Source organism: Engraulis encrasicolus, chromosome 3 (assembly GCF_034702125.1).
Source record: "Engraulis encrasicolus isolate BLACKSEA-1 chromosome 3, IST_EnEncr_1.0, whole genome shotgun sequence".
Taxonomy (NCBI): domain Eukaryota; kingdom Metazoa; phylum Chordata; class Actinopteri; order Clupeiformes; family Engraulidae; genus Engraulis; species Engraulis encrasicolus.
Window position 1 is genome coordinate 15,566,230 of NC_085859.1, and position 20,000 is coordinate 15,586,229.

The 20,000-nt window shown below is 44.4% G+C and overlaps 2 protein-coding genes across 3 annotated transcripts in view; one reads left to right on the forward strand and one right to left on the reverse strand.

Moving 5' to 3' along the window:
* stxbp1b (syntaxin binding protein 1b) overlaps positions 1 to 9,209 on the forward strand; it is a 34,457-nt gene extending 25,248 nt beyond the window's left edge. Inside the window, exons 16-20 of one of the 2 annotated variants that reach the window (XM_063194330.1) lie at positions 84 to 185; positions 566 to 651; positions 1,548 to 1,702; positions 5,734 to 5,893; positions 7,329 to 7,428. In XM_063194330.1, coding sequence (XP_063050400.1) covers positions 84 to 185; positions 566 to 651; positions 1,548 to 1,702; positions 5,734 to 5,849 — 459 coding nt within the window. In that variant the 3' untranslated portion in view covers positions 5,850 to 5,893; positions 7,329 to 7,428. Of the gene's footprint in view, positions 1 to 83; positions 186 to 565; positions 652 to 1,547; positions 1,703 to 5,733; positions 5,894 to 7,328 lie in introns of both variants that reach the window. The other variant, XM_063194331.1, reaches the window with a different exon arrangement.
* Positions 9,210 to 18,471: 9,262 nt separating this feature from the next.
* The window catches only part of whrnb (whirlin b), a 181,217-nt gene continuing 179,688 nt past the window's right edge, over positions 18,472 to 20,000 (reverse strand). The window contains exon 13 of the mRNA XM_063195915.1: positions 18,472 to 18,657. Coding sequence (XP_063051985.1) covers positions 18,475 to 18,657 — 183 coding nt within the window. The 3' untranslated portion in view covers positions 18,472 to 18,474. The remainder of the gene's footprint in view (positions 18,658 to 20,000) is intronic.

Genomic DNA, 20,000 nt, shown 5'->3' on the forward strand with positions numbered 1-20,000 from the left:
AGGCAAAAATGTTAATTTACGTTATATTCCTGTCTGTCTTCACTTTCCTATCCAAGTAAACTCAAACATATCGATGTGTCCAGGTAGCGCCAAAGAAAACCAAGAAGCCGGATCGCAAGGAGAGGATCAGTGAGCAGACGTACCAGCTGTCCCGATGGACCCCGCTCATCAAAGACCTCATGGAGGTACAGTGACTTAACAAACACACATGCTGGCTACTGTTCAGGGATGGGAAAAGATACAGTTAAATGTATTTCCAAATGCAATACAAAATACCCAGCTCTAAAATATTACAAATTAGATACAAAATACATATAACAAGAAGGTATCAAATATCAAAATGCTGGATTTTGTATTGAATGAAATTAAATAAAATGAACAATTCAGTTATGAAAGTTGAATAGCAGAAAAAAAATGTTTTGCAGTGAGCAAAGGTACTGGAGATCTGTGCCTACTTCACTTCTGTATTACAGTTAGCAAGTGGACTACTACTTACTTCAGCTTTAATATTTCATTTCAGTCTTCTTTTCACAAGTCCTACATGCACATTCTTCTGTGTTCACAGGATGCCATTGAAGACAAACTGGATCAGAAACTATATCCATTCATCTCCACTCGCCAAGCTTCCTCCAAAAGCAGCTCTGCAACAAGGTGATTTCATTAGAATACAAAATACGCACACACACGTAGGGACATACACAGACATACTGTATTTTGCTTCTTCATTTGTGTAGTGGAAGGCATGCACAACCAACAGGAAAGCATCAGCAAGTGCCAAATCAAGGGTGGATTTCTCGAAACCAAAGTTGCTTACTATATTAGCTACTTCGTTGCTTTTAATGCATTTTCCCATTGGCAACTACCGAAGCTGCTAACAGGCTAACAACTTCCCTTTTGAGAAACTCACCCCAAAAATGGCGTATGTAGAAAGGGGGGCACACTGCTTGCAAAAGACTCAGTTTATTGGGAGCCATGTTTCAATCATAGATCTATTTCTTCATTTTGTGCCCACAATTTGAATTTTCACAGACACGAATTTAGCAGTTGCAAAGCTACTCAGGTATGATCTAGTCATTTGATGAACACACTTATCAAAGTGTATTGTCCACAGTGAAGGGTGTATTATGGGGAGACACGACACCTTCACACACACACACACACACACACACACACACACACATCCGCGCAGGAACACACAAACACACACGCATGCCCATAAATCAGTAGCCCCATAATGCACAGCGTTCCACCAGTGGCACGCTGTAATAGTCATTGAAAAGTTAACCATCATAGTACTACACTACTATGACATTACACAGGGCCTTGGTCTTTGGACTTGGTCATTGCCATTCTGGTAACAACACATCTATAATGCCATGTTTTAATGGGTTAAAGTTCTATTCGACACATACTGTACAAAATTAAATATGAAATATGTATTGTATACTGTATATCCTCTTGCCAGCTGTTCTCATATTCCCTGTCTTCTCACTTCCTGTCCTTCTGTTTTCCTGGTTGGTCACATGGTCTTCTTTCCCCTGTGGCAGTGCTCGCTATGGCAACTGGCACAAGAACAAGGGCCCTGGCGAGGTGCGCACGGGCCCGCGCGTCATCGTCTTCATCATCGGCGGCGTAACCTACAGCGAGATGCGCTGCGCCTACGAGGTCACCCAGGCCAACGGGAAGTGGGAGGCTCTGATTGGTGAGTGATAGCTAATGTGACCAATGAGAAGTGGGCCAGATTGGTGAGTGACAGCTATGGGCCAATGAAAATTAGGCGTGATTGGTGAGTGATAATGGGCCAATGAAAAGTAACTCAACGGGACCACTTACTGGTTAAAGAAAGGTTAAAAGAACCCTGCTTTAAATGCATTGAATCAAATGGCCCATTGGTCATTTGTGAATTATGGAAATGTGAGCAGAGCAAAAACACCAGGCGGGCCCAATCGACCTAGAGTAGAGACAGAAAACATAAATTGCATAGAGTGCATTGTTTGCATCAACATTTTTGGAAAATGAGGTCTTCTTTTGTTTGTGCTGACTGTAGGTAAATCGATCCAATCTCTAGCCTACAAAACAGAGAAAAACAAGCACTGAAAATGATGAACTATGCAATCATTCAGTCCATCTTGTCGATTTGTATAATGGTCAAAATGTGTATCAGAAGTGAAACATATAGTAAATCCTAACGCTTAAGGCTCTGTATCCAAGAAGTTGTGATAAGTTCCTTTTATCATGTATCAGTTCCTTTTATCATGTATCAACATGCAATATTATGCATTTAATTACACTGTCCCCAACCTAATCTAAACCCTAAGGCACAGTGTAATTACACAATATCATGCTGCTTAATACTTTCCTAAAAACTATTCATAATTAATGTAATGTGTGTAACCGACATTGTTAGTATTATATACTGTACGGGCAACCAGTAAGACAAGTTGTCTGCAACCAGACAGGCCTGATCAGGGGCAGTTGTGTAGTGAGCTGACTCAGCTGCATCTGTCTCAACAGACTAAATAAAAAAGTTGCTGCTGAGTAATATATGGGCACGCCGCACGTCTATAAAGATGGCGAATGCACTGTACTGTAACGAGACACAGAGACGAGAGGAATTGATGACTGGACGAGATGGAACATCATTGCTGGAAAAGCTGGGTGTGGTTGAAGTTGAGACGAGGCATGTTTGCTGAGCTTGTACCATTTCAAGTTTTTGCACAAAAAAAGAAGGGGAAAAAAGGAAGCAGGTTTTGTTGATATGCGAACAAGGCTGTTTTAACAAACTCTTCACACTGAATAGTAATGTCATTTATTTAAAGTGTTCCTGGGTTATGCCTCATTGACGCCTCGTCCGATGAGGATAATGTGTTTTTGTCATGCCTTTGTCTGCATTTGGTATCACAGGATGTTATTGGAAGCGGAAAAAATGTTTATCTTAGATATTATGTCTATCAGCAAAGCAGACAGATGACAAATCTGTTTTTGTTTGATATAATGTATACTATATGCAGGGTGCGATTTGTTGGAAAACCAGAAGGGGGAATGTGTTTCAGATTTCAAGCAATATAAATGGAATTACATTAAACTGGAGTAGAAAAAGTGGCGCTATAAAAACTAGAAGAGGGGACAATCCCCCCCATCCCCCCCTACAAATCGCACCATGATTATATGTATAATGTACAAACTGTATTATATAATGGGCTTATAATGGGGCTATTTAACATTTAAATGTATTTTCCCATAATGTATTTGCCCATCCTCAGTCCACATTTTGATAGGTTACGGTACATCCTGAAGCCTCTGCAAATGCCAGGAATGAAGGTCAAAACTGCTTAAGCCGAATATGTACAGCATCTGGTTGTGCCAAGTAATATGGATTAAAAAGGCGTTTCAGTCGCTGGGACATTACAGATGCAGAATCTTTAGTTTAGGAGCATATGCTATAGGGCTGTGTTCCCACTTTTCATCTTTGGAGATGCAATAAGTTTGTGGACTCCTCTCGGAAGGGTGAAAGCAAGGTGAAAGAGGAATGTAAAACCAGAGGGTAGATAGATAAGGTGGGTTTTAAGCAGCTGCTGCTTGAACAGGGTCCACTGAATCTGCCTCTTTGATGCGTTTCTCGCAACACATTTCGGATCCTGAGGCACAGTCTGGCAGTACAGGATCTTGAAAACATTTGGGACTGAACCCAAGTATAAGCTGGCCTATGGGCCTATGGGCAGCTATTGGGCAGGTGGCAGGAGGGAAACATTAAATGTCTGAACCCCGAAGCTACTGGACGGGGTGGGGAGCAATTAGTGACTGGAGAGGAAGGAGAGGAAGTTTGAAGTTTAAAGGCTCTTGAAGGCGTGAAAGGAAGTGAGGTGAAACGCGAGGCAGGTATAAGATGTTCATTGGTTAGGAAAAGAGCATAAACGAATGATACTGTAAATGAATGAATGAATGAATGAATGAATGAATGAATGAATGAATGAATGATTTAAGAGGGCCAGGGGGATGAATGACTGATTTGATGGATGAATGAATGAATGAATGAATGAATGAATGAATGAATGAATGAATGAATGAATGAATGTCATTTTTTGCTGAACTTATCCTGTGCCTCCATGTTTGTCATGGAAGCCATAAGGATATGAACAAGGCTATGCATCTGACCCAGAATACATGTTAAATGCCAAGTTAAAACTATCATGACGTTCCTGGTGAACACACTATATTGTTTTAATGAAGATCCAATTCTTTTCAAACATTTTTGTGAAATATTTTATGGAAACAAAAAAGGCCACCTCTTCTAAAATACCATATAGGGTGCATTCAGGTAAATTGGGCCACTTTTTGGCAAATTCAGAAAGACTGATGAAATCTGAGGAAGAACATCAATACATTACCCAAAGTTTAGTTTGATTGCATAAAGTGACTCATAATCTTCCATTTCATGACAAAAAAACAAGGTGATTACTGTAAAAAAAATTATCACAACTAGAGATGCACCGGATCCTGATTTTTAGGATCCTGCCGGATACCAGATCCACTGCTTAAGATCCTGCCGGATCCGGAACCGGATACCGGATCCTACGAAAGGGTTGAAACACATAGCCTACTCGCACACGTGGGCCCTTTTTATCACGTTGGCTCAAACTATTTTGACTGAAATGCCTCGGTACCGTACCCGGGCGCCGCCCTAGCGGTGAAGCAGCGCATTCGGCTCGGCTCGAACGAGTTCTGAGGTCTATGGCAATCAGGCAATCGGTACCGGATCCTGGATCCTGGAACCGGATCCAGATCCTGAGAAAAACCCTATTATCCTGCCGGATCCGGAACCGGTGAATCTCTAATCACAAATTCTTTAAAAGAGTTCCCCAGACACCTCCATCTTCAATAATACGCTTGCCAAGAACCTCATTATCTTATGGATGTGTACACCTCCCTTATTCTATAATAAGCTACATGGACCAGTAGGTGGAGTGCACCTCGGGAGACTGATGATGAGTGTGGGTTCATCAAACATATTCTAGTGGAGTAAGACACCCCAAATCCCACATACCCAATGCAAAGGAGTGCGCTCAAGTTCAGTCCTCTAAGGTGGTGCGTTGTCCTCCCCTTCTTCTTCTCTTTGTGTGGCGTTTGGTGACAGCTTGCAGAAGATGTGCGCTACCGCCATCTACTGGGCTATGGGAACTCCATTTACACTCAACCTAAAGTCTCCAAAGGTCTCTTAACAGAACGTCTTCTAAAGGGGTGTTCAGCTGACGTCACATGGATCTAGGAGAAGTACAAGCTTGATGTATTTTACTCTAATAGATGATGAGTTTGGGCCCTGCCGTGGCCAACCGGTGGGGCACTCGCCTGCCATGTGACTGACCCCCCGGGTTTGATTCCCGGCCCGGGTCCTTTGCCGACCCCTCCCCGTCTCTCTCCCAGTTCGCTTCCTGTCCACCTCTCGGCTGTCCTGTTGGGTAAAGTTGAAAAAGACCAAAAAAAAATCTTTTTGATGATGAGTTTGGGTACCAGTGGTGTAGTCTACTTTTTTATGGTGGGTATACTGTGTTTTGGAATTTTTTTTGAAGTGGGTATACTGTATATATTTGTGCTATTCAAAACAATGGATCAATCAATTTTAAGTGGGTATACTGAAATCCCTGAAATTTAGAAGTGGGTATACTCCGTATAGCCGCGTTCTACGTAGACTACACCACTGTTGGATCCATACTGTGCTGGTTATCTTCCACCCAGGCTCTACCCACGTAGTGACACCACTGAAGTACCTGAAGGCCCTGCAGCACCAAGACTTCCTGGATCCCAACGCCGCCCCAGAAGACCAGGTCACCCCGGAGAAGGAGGAGGCATAGAGAGAATGAGAGAGAGAAAGAGAGAGAGAAGAGAGCATGAACGAGTAATTTGAAATTCTTCAACTCCTTAGATGGATGTGCTGTTGCTCCCTCCCCTCTTCTTCCCTTTTGCTGCAGTGGATGACCCTGTGTTTCAAACCCTTGTTGTAGACGATCGTGTAATTCAAACCCTTCGTGTGGATTACCCTTTGCTTCAAACCCTTGTTGTACTGTAGATGCCTGTGCTTCAAACCCTTGTTGTAGATCAGTGTCTGGTCTCCAAATTGTTGCCCACGGTCCAGACCCGGCCCGGACATGGCAAACACTTGGCCCACCATGAGGTTGTAAGGAATTAAAATCTACATGTGTGCTCTCTGTGGCCATACAGTTGGGCGATTTGTTTGGCCCTCAGCCTCATTTGTGCTACATAATTTGGCCCTCACCAAAAAATAATTAGTGACCACTGTTGTAGATGACCCCGTGCTTCAATCCCTTCTTGTGGATGCCTATGCCTCAAACCCTTGATGTAAATGGTCCTGTTCCCCAAACCCTGTCCGCAACTCTGCCTATTTTGTGTTTCTTATTGCTGTAATCTGCTGGCCATAGTTGCCAGTTGGTGACAGCAGATGGTAGTTCAGTTTGATTTTATAGTAGCATTGTTCCTCCTCTTCCTTCACAATCGCTCCCTCTACTTTGCTATGTTCTTGCAATGTTTGCTTTCCTTTATGACTGGTCTCTCTCGTCTCCAATGTTCTCCCATTCCCTAATCCCCATTAGCAGCAGATTCCTGAGCTCCTTGTCATTCATGTCACTCCTTTACCAGTGTTGTGTGTGTGTGTTGTGCTTTCAATATTTTGGCTTTGTTGTGAGCTGTTAACTTAAGTGTCAAATGAGATAAATAGCTAACTAATAGCTTTCTGGTGGAGTGGGGAAATCTACCTCAACAACATGAAAAGATTTTAACTCTTGAAATTAATCCAAATGTGTTACATCAATTGAACTACACAGCAGCAGCAAATTCTATACATTTAACTGGGAGGTCTTGAAACTGACATTTTTATGAAACCAACTGATGGCAATCTGCCTGATCTACACGCTTTGATAATCAACAAGCCTCTCACCAGACGTGTTGCTGCTCAGTTTCATCACAGTCACTCAACGCAATCATAATCAAATCATCTCGTGCTTTTAATCTCGTCTTTTATGAGAGAGACATGCTCGACTCTCGCCAACCCTTTTCCCATCCCGTGGGAATTAAACCTGACGAGAATTGAAATACATGAAGGCTCTACGTTCTTCATCTCTTCTGCATTGTGCCTGATTTTCCTTTAATCAGCTCTGGGCATAAAAAATCATTTCCAGGGCTCTGTCTGTACGAGGCCCTTGAAAGTATTTCAATTTTGTACGTGGATGATAACTTCTGTTTCTCTCTCTCTCTCTCTCTCTCTCTCTCTCTCTCTCTCTCTCTCTCTTTTTACATTGGTTCCCTTGGTGATGAAGGCTCGAATGACATCATCACCCCCTCTCGCCTCCTGCGAGCTCTCAGAGACATGAATAAACCTGATTATGGTCACCGCGTCTGGAGACACCACCATCCGCACTGACCACTTGGACAACCCCCTCCCCCCTCCGACGTCCAACCCCTCCTCCTACTCAGCTGGACCGCCTGCAATATAGTACACACTAAGTGCTATGTTGGAGCAGTCATCACAGGATGAAAGCCATAACAAATGCCCACTGTACAATACCATATGTTTAATTTACAGTATTTCCTTGCATTCATCACAACAAAATGTCACAGGCAGATCTATGTATTTTTTCAGCACACATACACTATGTTTAATGAAACAAAATAGTAATGACTTACTATTGATGTTGTTACTCAAAAACAAGACAGGAGTGGCTGAGTTGTACTACGTACAGTACATGTGATGTCTGCAAATACTGTACATGACCTTGGCCAAGAATGGATGTCAGGATGTTTAAAGATGATATTCTCTCGACTGCATGTGCTCTGGTCTGATCAGGGCTGATTCTATGACATATTTTCAGTGTTATTTTGACTACAAAGGACCAAGTTTGTCATTGAGTTTATTTAAAACAATGTTTTCTAAAAAAAAAAAAAAAATGTAGTCAAATCTATCTCTTCCATGTAGTTTGTAGCACAGGGAATTCTATTGTTGAGATGAAAAACCTCATAGCCTACATTTATACTTTTAAAACTTTGGATATTAACTGCAAAAGCCAACGTGAACACACCCTGTTTTGTAGTCAACAGTAGATGTTAGTGTTAGAGAGACCTTCAGAGTTGTATGAAGTAGAAGTAAAAACACTTACAGATAATTACTTACAGGTAATTATACCACTATTGATATGATATTACACGGTTTCAACTATGTAACATCGGACCACCACTAGTGTTGTATTTACATCTGTAAGGTTAATTCAACTTCTATTTTATACAATTTTGGGAACCTTGCTGCAGTGTTTCAGTTATTTGGTTTAATTTATCTCACCTGTGTACATCTGGATCAGCAGCTTTGGCCTCTGTGGAATGCCTACCCAGTGCTGGGATGACCTGCCCTTTTAGTTCTCTCTCTGTGTGTGTGTGTCTGTGTTTGTGTGTGTGTGCTTGTGTGGATCTACTGTACTGTATGTGTTGAGCATGTGTGAGAGTACAGCAGGAGCCAGTGATCAGGGTTGCCAGATGAGATGATTTCCAACCGGGAAAAAATGTGGACCTGGAAGCACTAAATCCTGGCGCCCAATGTGAACTAAATTCTATTGATTTCTATGGCCATAAAACTGCAGAAAAACCTGCCCAAATGCCATTTTTCACCCGCAGAAAGCCATCCTAAGCAGCCCATTTGGGTGAGAAAACGTCCAATCTGGCAACACTGCCAGTGATTTGGTACCGTGATTATTTGAGTGCACTATGATTGCTCTTTGCAAGGTCTAGCTCAAACACCTCACAACCTTGGGCTGCTGTCAGCTTTTGCTGTTCCCTTTACAAAGTAATATAAAAGCCCCCCGCCTGTAATGAAGGCTCGAATCTGGGCCCCCTTCTTTCCCTGGGCCTGGGGCAACTAACCACTTTGTTCCCCTCTTGCTGTCTTCCCTGGGTATGATGTGCATGGAATATGGAACACAAGTGGCTCCTGCTGTAAGTGTGTTGTGTGTTATTGTTGCATACTGTAGTTGCTCACACTGTATATGGTCAAAGTAAGTTAGTCTGTCCATCAGTAGAACATTATAGAACTATACCAGTTCATGTTGCCGTGTCAACCCTCCTGGAAATCCAAAAGGAACACGTTATGTTACTGTTATGACTAACTGCTGTGACTCCCTTTGGTGTTACTGTGCTGATGCTGTGAAATAAAATGGTGCCCACATAAAACAGCAGTTTCCTCCTCTTTGTAGTGTTTGGTAACACTTAACTTGACGCCGGTGTCATATGCATGTCATTAGAGTGTCATAATAGTGTCATGACACAGTCATAGATAAGTCATAAACATTACGTCCATGTCATGAACATTTTATGACTGTTGGCCTTAAAGGTACACTGTGCAAGAAATGGTCAAAAAAGGTACTGCAACTATGCTGCTCATTGAAACTGGGCTGCTGTTTTCTGGGGGGAGGCGTTGCGGATCAAAATCCTACCGCTGCAGGCACTCCACAGAGAAGCACGGCCAGACTACCGTAGTGGAGCCAATCCTTTGGCGGAAGTACGTAGGATGGCTCACGAGGCTAGTACTACACTGGATTTGATGTCTGCAAATACTGTAGGCCTACATGAACTTGGCGAAGGGGAACCTTTACTTATATATTAAGAATGGATGCCAAGATGCGAGGTGTCAGGGTACGAGGTGGTGCTAGAGAGGCAAGTTGTCAGGAATGGTAGGCCTAGAGCAAAACAAAATAAATAGGCCTGCTTGAATAAATAACCTTAAGTAAAGTGGGGGCTTGATATGACTGGGGCTTGTCATTACTAATGAATCTCCACAAGGGGGTGCAAACGCTACACACTTTCTGACTAGACTATGGCAACCAGCCTCATTGAAGGCAATTCACAATACTTTTTTTTTTTAAACAATGGCAATTTTCGAGACCCCAAAAAATCCAAAACTATTAAATTGCCTTAATGATTTTTACAGTCGCTTATAGTAATTTTTATAGAGGATTGTGGAATTGTATAAGCTGTTCTTTAGCTGGCACAAAAGAGAGGCATCCATCCTTTCGATGAGGCAGCAGTGGTGCTCAGATTTATGGTCATTTACGGGCATATCGATACGGAGGAGAAAGAGTCTCTCTCTCTCTCTCTCTCTCTCTCTCTCTCTCTCTCTCTCTCTCTCTCTCTCTCTCTCTCTCTCTTTCTTGCATGCACTGTTGCTGAATCCCTTTGGTTTATTCATCTCTCTCCATCTATCTCCTTCTCCATCTTTCTTCCTCTCTCTCTCTCTGGGTCTCCTGCTCTCTCTCTCTCTCTCTCTCTCTCCCCCTCTGCCTGAGTCAGTGACCGTCACAGGCGGTTGCTGCTAAAATGAAGAGAAAGGAACTTGGACTTCTCTTTATTTGTCAAAGCCAGGAGCAGGAAGGAAAAAAGAGCACAAAAGCCATTTCTCCAATAAGTCCTTTAATCCATCACTCAACACCCCACCTTGGGCATACACTGGATGGTGTGTGTGTCTGTGTGCGTGTGCGTGTGTGTATGTGTGAGTGAGCGTGTGTGTATGTGTGCGTATGTATGTGTGTGTGTGCGTGCATGTGTGCGCGTGTGTGTGTGTGTGTGTGTGTGTGCGCGTGTGTGCAGACTATAGCCTTAAACCTCCATTTGGACTAGAAACTTCAGCGGCTGTCGCAGTGCGTAAACCATATCTAAATACAGCAGAAACGCTTATACAACTGAAAGTCCATTATCCACATTGTGCTGGCTTGAGGGAGGTGATGATTCCTTTTGTGATCCGTTTTTGGTTGAGATCAAAGTTCCTCCAACAAGATAGTAGCCTATTTCTCCCCACTCCAGTACTGGATTACACTCTTACAGAAACTCTTTTACACTTCTGTGTGTGTATAGAACTTTTGTGGGAAGGTCTCTATAATGAGCGGCTGCTGAGCAAAAAAAGAAAAAGAAAAGAGATAAGAAAGAATTATCAGGAAGCCAGCGTCATTGTGGAATATGCACTTAGAATGGAAGTCTGATTTGCCGCTTTGTGATGGGGTTGGTACAGGAGAGATTAAGAAGGTAGGCCTGCACATTCTGGAATAATCTAAAAAAAAAAAGCTTTATTAAATTAAAACAGCAACGCTTCGATCACCCTGGATCTTCATCAGGCCATATGCGATATGGTGATCGAAACACTGTTTATTTTTTTAATGTTTCTTTTTTGGAGCTTATTCCGCAGTGTGCAGACCTACCTTCTTTTAAACTGTATGACACTTTTGTCTGGCTGGCACCTGCAACAAAGTGATTTTGGATGTGCGCAACCCTATCCAAAACGACGTTGGTAGGCCTAGAGTAGGGGCCAGTGTCTCAGAGGAATGGAGCAGAAAATACTATAGCTATGGAGATGCAGGCTGACAGAGCATCCTTCCACCCAGCATCTCGTTTAAAATATATGTCATACGGTCCACTGTACATGTTCTCTATAAAGCTTCATGTCTGTACAAAGGTGATTTGCTGTATAAACATTTTATTTACAACTTACCCTAATAAATATCCATCCATGTTATACTGTATAGTATATACATATAGATCATAATATATGTGTATATATTGTATCCGTGCATTGCAGAACCAATATACCAATACATTTTTGACATCTTCCTTCATGTTGAAAAATACTAAGCTTATTTGTGTGTGAGTGCGAGTATGTGGCGAGTGACCATGAATCAAAATAGACTTTATATGGAAAAACCTTTTCTTACTGTAAGTGCATTATATCTCTCATATACCAAGTCAAGGACAGACATCACATCACTACTCCGTAGGCAAGAGGAGACAGGGTTGCCAGATGAGGCTGATGATTTCCAGCCCAAAAAATGCTCAAACCCGCCTGGAAGAAATCCCGCCCAATTCTATTGATTTCTATGGCCAAAAATTGGGTGTTTTTTCCTGCTAAAATGCCATTTTTACCTGCAGACGGCCATCCTAAGCAGCCCAATTGGGCGAGAAACTGCTCAATCTGGCAACACTGAGAGGAGGGGTTGGGTTGGGGGTGTATTAGCTATAAGGTACAGTCAAGGGTGGAGGATTTAAATCTTTCTCTGGATTGCCTTCTCAGCTGGAGAGGTTGGAGAGTTCCAAGCAGGGTTGCTTACAGCTTTGTCCGGGCCCGGGGACAAAGTCATCTGCAAGTGCCGCCAACCAGATTAAAAACACACGGTAATAATGAGTAGCCAATTCTCGCCACCCACCCCTCTCCCCCTGGGCCTGGGACAACGAACCACTTTGTCCCCCCTCCTGGTCGGGTTTCCTGGTGCCGTTAAGGGCAGCTGACAGCCTTGGCTGGGCACAGGACAAAGACATTTGAGAGGCAACGCACACCTAATACACACCATCATGAAATGAAGACCCAATTCTGGGTCCCCTCTTTCCCTAGGCCCGGAACAACTGACCCCTTTGCCCAACCACCCCCCTGTTGGTTTCCCTGGTCCCACGTACCACCAGGGCCGGATTAACGCACAGGCTGGCTATGGCTGCAGCCTAGGGCCCCCCACCTGCCAGGGGACCCCAGTTGTCCACAGGGGGGGCGGGAGAGATCAATGTAATTGGAGAAATATAAAATGTAAGATATAGTTTTGATAACTTAGCATGCTGTGTCACATAGAGTTCAAAATCAAATTAATATTCCGCGTGGTTTGGAATTGTGAATCATCTATATAATTTTGTTATGAACTTTGCATTCCGTGGGGGGGCCCACAGCAACCTGTAGTACCTTAACTGTACCTTAATCCGGCCCTGCGTTACAGTACCACCCGTGTACAGCGGGAACTGTATGAGGATTTACACAGGGACATGAAGTATCAAGCTTAGTCACCGCCTGCCTGCCCATCACGTAGGCTAGTGGTTCTTAACCTTTTTTCTTGAAGCACACCCTAACCTGTGCCCAAGACAAGCCGCGCACCCCCAACCCAAACGTCTATGTGTGTGTATACGCATTAAAAAATGATTTAAGTGAATAATTACAATGATTCTTGCTTTAGACATTAATCAATACTTTAATGACTTTACATTAGGTCCAAAACATGTTTTAATTTGGTCTTGATTTGGTCGACTTATAATGTTTGGAAGCAGAATTTTGGTCACAAGCTCAACACAAACAAAATTCCGTGCACCCCCTGAAATCTCTGGTGCACCCCTAGGGGGTGCCCGCACCCCAGGTTAAGAACCACTGACGTAGGCTAGTGCACACATAGCCCGTATCCAGAGCTGGATTAAGGTAGACAGGGGTGGCCCTAGGCTACAGGTTGCTGTGGGCAACGTTAACATTACATAGACAGCGTCACAATATCAAATCAAGAGGATTATTAATAAGACTTATTAAAACTCTACCTGACCTGAAGTTATTAAGAATTAATACAGTATACACAGAGGAGTCTCAGAATATAGGAAAAAAACGGAAGCGCTGCATGGATCCAGATCTTTTGACACGGGTGCTCTAACAGTGTGTGGATAAAGTTGACATCAAAAAAATGAAGAGCAGGAAACTGTGGCACTCCGTTTTCTTATTTTTTAATAGTACAAAGGCAAATAGACTGCCCAACGCGTTTCGACACAAGGTCTTTGTCAGGGTGCAGTCCACAGAGGACACAGAGGAGTGTCATTGTTTCTGACAATGCAGCACATAGGCTACTGTTTATCTCAGAATACGTTTTATGTAAACTTATTCTTCTTAATGTGTTTTTTGTACATTTATTTTCCTTTTTGTCTATGTGTATGTCTGTGTCGGTAACTATATGTATGCTGCCGTTTTGACCAGGACTCCCAGGCAGAAGAGACTCTAGTCTCAATGGGACAATCCTGGCTAAATAAAGGATAAATGGAAAAAAAAAATCAAAACTGCATCTTGTTACATTTCGAAAGGGTAATTTTGCAACAATATGAAAAAGACGCTACGACGCTATGCAAGCTATGAGTAAAGGATGACATGGCTGTCAACTGTGGAGAGGATTTTTTTCAATACTGCATCTTGCCAATTATGCACAGTGGTGTAGTCTACTTTTTTATGGTGGGTATACTGTATATTTGAGCATTTTTTGAAGTGGGTATACTGTATATAGTTGTGCTATTCAAAATAATGGATCAATCAATTTGAAGTGGGTATACTGAGATCCCTGAAATTTAGAAGTGGGTATACTCTGTATACCCGTGTTGAGTTCTACGTAGACTACACCACTGATTATGCACTTGTTGAATTATTTTTCCCCCTTTTGCCCAATTGGGGGCCTCCTGGCAGGTGGGGGGCCCTACTGTACTGTAGGCTGCAGTCATATCTAGCCTGTGCGTTAATCCGGCCCTGTCCGTAGTCCGTAGCCCATAGCTCGTAGCCTGTGGCTGTAGCCCGTAGCCTGTGGCTGTAGCCCGTAGCCCATAGCCCATAGCCCATAGCCTGTGGCTGTAGCCCGTAGCCCATAGCCCATAGCCCATAGCCTGTGGCTTTAGCCCGTAGCTCGTAGCTCGTAGCCCATAGCCTGTAGCCCGTAGCCCGTAGTTGGGTGCATGCTGGGTGAACCAACGCCAAATTTCTCTAGGCCCACTGCTGTTGCCATGGAGATCCCTCTGAGTCTGCGCTTCAAAACAGGTTGGAGTCGACAGGCCCTTGAAGCCTCACCAGAAAGCCATGAAGGTAGGACTCCACTCACATATACACCACGCAGACACGACAGAGTGACACACACAAATAGACACAAACACACTTTCTCTGTCTCTCACACAACTGCATACAGTACATTGCTTTCATATTTCTCTGTCTGTTCCTTTTACTTTACTGTGTCTTGCGCATAGACAAGCTGACACACACAATGCAAGTACAAGCGCACACTAACACACGCAGGAACGCACATTTCTGATTCACACACACACGCAGTGCTCTCGCTCTCTCCTTCTGTCTTTGTTCCTCAAAAACACGCACGCACGCACGGACGCAAGCGCGCGCACACACACACACACACACACACACACATACACACACACACACACACACACACACACACACACACACACACACACACACACACACACACACACACACACACACACACACACACACACATACACACACACAATCTCCCCTGCTGTCTGATAGAAGCTCTGCTTGGGCAGTATGATGAATGCACGCACGCACGCTCGCACGCCCAATCTCTCCTGCTTTCTGATAAACACACGCTATGCAGGCACACACACATGCAGACTCGCTCACACACACGCATGCACACACACCCAATCTCTCCTGCTTTCTGATAGAAGCGCTCTCTTGGGCAGTTGGATACACACACGCAATTCAGGCATGCACACACTCATGCACACACTCACGCAAGCACGCACGCACACACCCCCAATCTCTCCTGCTTTCTGATAGAAGCGCTGCTCTGGCAGTACAGTAGGATAAACACACGCAATGCAGGCACGCACGCAGTCACGCACGCACGCACACACGCACGCACACACCCCCAATCTCTCCTGCTTTCTGATAGAAGCACTGCTTAAACACACGCAATTCAGACACGCACGCACGCACGCACACACACACCCCCAATCTCTCCTGCTTTCTGATAGAAGCACTGCTTAAACACACGCAATTCAGACACGCACGCACGCACGCACGCACGCACGCACGCACGCACGCACGCCCAATCTCTCTGATAGAAGCACTGCTTGGGCAGTAGGATAAACACACTAAAAGCACACATGCACACACTCATGGACTCACTCACTCACGCTCGCACGCACGCACACACGCACACACCCCCAATCTCTCCTGCTCTCTGATAGAAGCGTTGCTTGGGCAGTACAGTAGGATAAACACACGCAATGCAGACACGCACACACTCACTCACGCACGCACGCAAGCACGCACGCAAGCACGCACGCAAGCACGCACCCCCCCCCCCAATCTCTCCTGCTCTCTGATAGAAGCTCTGCTTGGGCAGTGGGATAAACGCTCCCTGCTGGCACCTTCCCACTTATGCATCAGCTGCAGCCGTTTTAAAGTGCAAATGATTTCCCCCTCTGAAAGTCTTTGGCTGTGATACAATGCTTTTCTCTTCGCAAATCCCCCTTACATAACCAGATTAATAAGTCATCTTCACGAAAAAATATGTCTGCTTTTGAAACCATCTGTATGGGAGGTTAACAAAAGTGAGTGGAGACCTAAGGGGAAGAAGAGGGCGGGGGTGTAGAGGGCACAGGGTACACGTAAATAAATAAATAAACAAACAAATAAAAAATGCATGGATTTTTAAGTATAAGTTAATACAATATATTGCCATTATATTTCACAGTCTTTTTAGAGTCCTTTAAAATAAATACAAAACCGGCCTTTCATACATGTACTTTGAGGAATAATACCATAGTACTGATGGGACTTCCTGCAGAAGAAAGAACAGGTCCTTAAGTACAGCGTACATCCAAACAGTATTTTCTTCTGTAAGTTCTTGACCATTAGCAGCTGTTCTCTATGGCTGCTTTTTGTTGTTGTTGTAGTCTCTTGTTCTGGCAGCCATTGTTGTTGTCATCATCTGTGACCAGAATTTAGTTGGAGATATGATAGCAATCATCAGGCCCCTGCTGAACACCGGTCGGTCCCTGTACGGTGTCTGTTTTGATCCATGTGTGTGTGTGTCTGCACTGGAGCATAAGTGGCCACGGGGGAGCAGCAGAGATTATGGGGAGATGATGCGCAGAGGCGATTCTAGTGGTCAAGCGAAAATTCAAAGGAATGAACATTTGAAACAAAATTGACACAACTGTAGTAAAGCTTGAGCTGTTATTCACCATCTGGGGGGCTTGGGGGGGCCCCAAGCGGCAGCCTGCCTTGCCTGGTGACAAGACACGCCTCTGATGATACGCAGAAGGACAGGGCTGGACTGGGCTGGGACCGAACAACATCCCCGGGCATTTTTTGGCATAAACTGAACCTCACACACCACAGCCCCACCTGCAACAATTACGTGTAGCTCAGTTCACTGCTCTGCAAAGGAAAGGTGCAGTGACTACGCCATCGTAGAAACTGGGGGAAATGCCTTCAAAGCCTTGGTATTAGGTTGGATATAGTTACTGCAAATATGACATAGCAATATCTCTAAAACGGGACACATTTGGACAATACTGGGGTGAATTTCTCAAAACCAAAGTTGCTTACTACATTAGCTACTTTGTTGTTTTCAATGCATTTTCCCATTGGCAACTACCGAAGTTGCTAACAGGCTAGCAACTTCTCTTTTGAGAAACTCACCCCTGCTTTGTCACAAGATAAAGGAGGTGGAATGAAGACCACTTTCAGTCTCAACTCAAGTTAGTGACTGCACTTTGCCTGTTAGGGCAGCACCGTCTATATTAAATATAGACCAATATGACGGCCCATCTAAATTGACAGACAAAACAAACAAATGAACAAAACACAACAGCATTGGCCCCTGAGGACGGTCCACACTAGACCAGTGTTTCCCAAGCAGGGGTATGTGTACCACTAGGGGTACGCGAGCACATTGCAGGGGGTACTTGGAAAAATGGAATTTTAACAAATGCATGGAGCAAAGTCACACTGGAATAGAAAAGGCGATGTAAAACATGAGTTAGGGGGTACTCATGGCACAACAAAAAGGCTTTGGGGGTACATGAGACAAAAAAGGGTTGGGAAACACTGCACTAGACCATCAGGAAAATGCCCTGTATGCCAGATGACCAGTCCAGCCCTGTAGAGGGACTTCCACTGCGGTCAGTATGGGGATGACAACACACTGTGTTGAATTGATAGAAACCTGATTTCCAGTCAATAGTGTTCTTCTTACACAGTACTGGGGAGGAAGGTGAGGTACTGCAGTGAATAGTAAGTCCCGATAGTTCCTGCTGAGAAAGCACAGCAGGAAATGAAGTCATAACATCACACGATCTGGACTGGAGTGCTGTTCTTTAACCCTTTAAATCCGGGAGCAGCATATTGGCTGTTCTTTAACCCTTTAAATCCGGGAGCATCATATTGGCTGTTCTTTAACCCTTTAAATCCGGGAGCATCATATTGGCTGTTCGTTAACCCTTTAAATCCGGGACCAGCATCTGTACATCATTTGTAGATCCGTTTTAGATTGTGCAGGTCAGATTGTCCAGGTTAAAATGGGTTAATACAAGGACTGGAGCAGCGTGGGTGACTTGAGAAGGTGGTATGCTATACCAGGTAGACAGGTAGGCTTGTAACATGGATACAGTATATGTGAGTAAGGTCCTATACAGCAGGGATGAATCCTTGGCCACAGCTGATATCCATTGCTTTCGAAAATGTGAAGAGAAAGTTCTCTCTTTCTTTCTTTCTTTCTTTCTTTCTTTCTTTCTTTCTTTCTTTCTTTCTTTCTTTCTTTCTTTCTCTCTCTCTCTCTCTCACACATTGTCATTGCAGTGTTAGTACAGTATTATAGTACTGGCTTGTGGCCGTTAAAGGGCGTTGTTAAACTCAGCGATGAGGAAATCGATGTGGTCCTTGTCTTTGGTTTTGAAGGCCTCTGCGATGAGGCGGGCGGCGTCCCTGTGCTCCATGCCCCTCAGCGACACGCCGTTCACCTCCAGGATCACCTGACCCACGCGTAGCTGACCGCCCAGGTGCGCAGAGCCCCCCTTCTGTAGAGGAAGACAGGGAGACAGATGGGGAGACAGACAGGGAGGGAGGCAGGCAGACAGACAGACAGAGAAGGAGGCAGACATGGAGACATGCAGACAGACAGAGAGGAAGACGTACAGACAGACAGACAGATGGGGAGACAGGGAGGCAGACAGACAGGCAGGCAGGCAGGTAGGCAGACAAGGAAACAGACAGACAGACAGACAGACAGGGAGGCAGACATATAGACAGACAGACAAACAGACAGACAGACAGATAGACATGCAGGTAGGCAAACAAGGAGACAAACAGACAGACAGAGAGGGAGGCAGACAGACAAGGAAACAGACAGGGAGACAGACAGACAGACAGACAGACAGACGGGGAGTTGACATGCAGTCAAGGCAGGCCAGCGGACAGGGGGTAGACAGACAGATAAACAAAAAGGTAGACAGACAGACAGACATTCACTCACACGGACATGCCAGCAGACAGGGAGGCAGGTGCACAGGGAGAGAGATAGGCATATAGATAACAAGACAAACAAACAAGACAAGATCAACAAGAAGGTATACCAACAGACAGACAGACAGACAGAGGGATAGAGAGGGAAACGGTAGACAAACACGCAGACAGAGATAAATGCGCAGGGGTAGAGAGAGAGGGAAAGAGAAAAGGTTATCTCTTTTCAATTCCACTTCTTAGTAGGATGTGACCAAAAATAAATAAAGAAGGCTAGAGGGAAGGAAGAAACACAGAGAAAAGACAAAAAGAAAGAAAGAAGGAAGGAAAGAAAGAAGGAGGGGAAGAGAGTGTGATGAGATGAGACACTTTAAGCGACAGTGGGACGGGAGGGCCGGTTTTAGATGAGAGGGGGATAAGGGGAAGAGAAGAGAAGAGAAGAGAAGAGAAGAGAAGAGAAGAGAAAAGAAGAGAAGAGGAGAGGAGAGAAGAGAAGAGGAGGGATAAGGGGAAGAGAAGAGAGGAGAAGAGAAGAGAAGAGAAGAGAAGAGAAGAGAAGAGAAGAGAAGAGAGAGAAGAGAAGAGAAGAGAAGAGAAGAGAAGAGAAGAGAAGAGAAGAGAAGAGAGGAGAAGAGAAGAGAAGAGGAATGGAGAGGAGTGGATGCTCTCTGATGTGTATCTGAAACTTTATATTGGCAAGTCATTACTGGCTCCCCCTATCAAGGAGGAAAACAACACCACACAGGAGAGATATTCTGAGAAAGCACAGCAGTCAAGTCAGTCAGGTGTACTGTATAACACACGCACGCACGCACGCAAGCACACACCACTGTGCATCATCTATGCCTTTATTGTCAGCGAGTCGAGGACCTTGCATGCGAGACAAAGTAAACAGCACTGT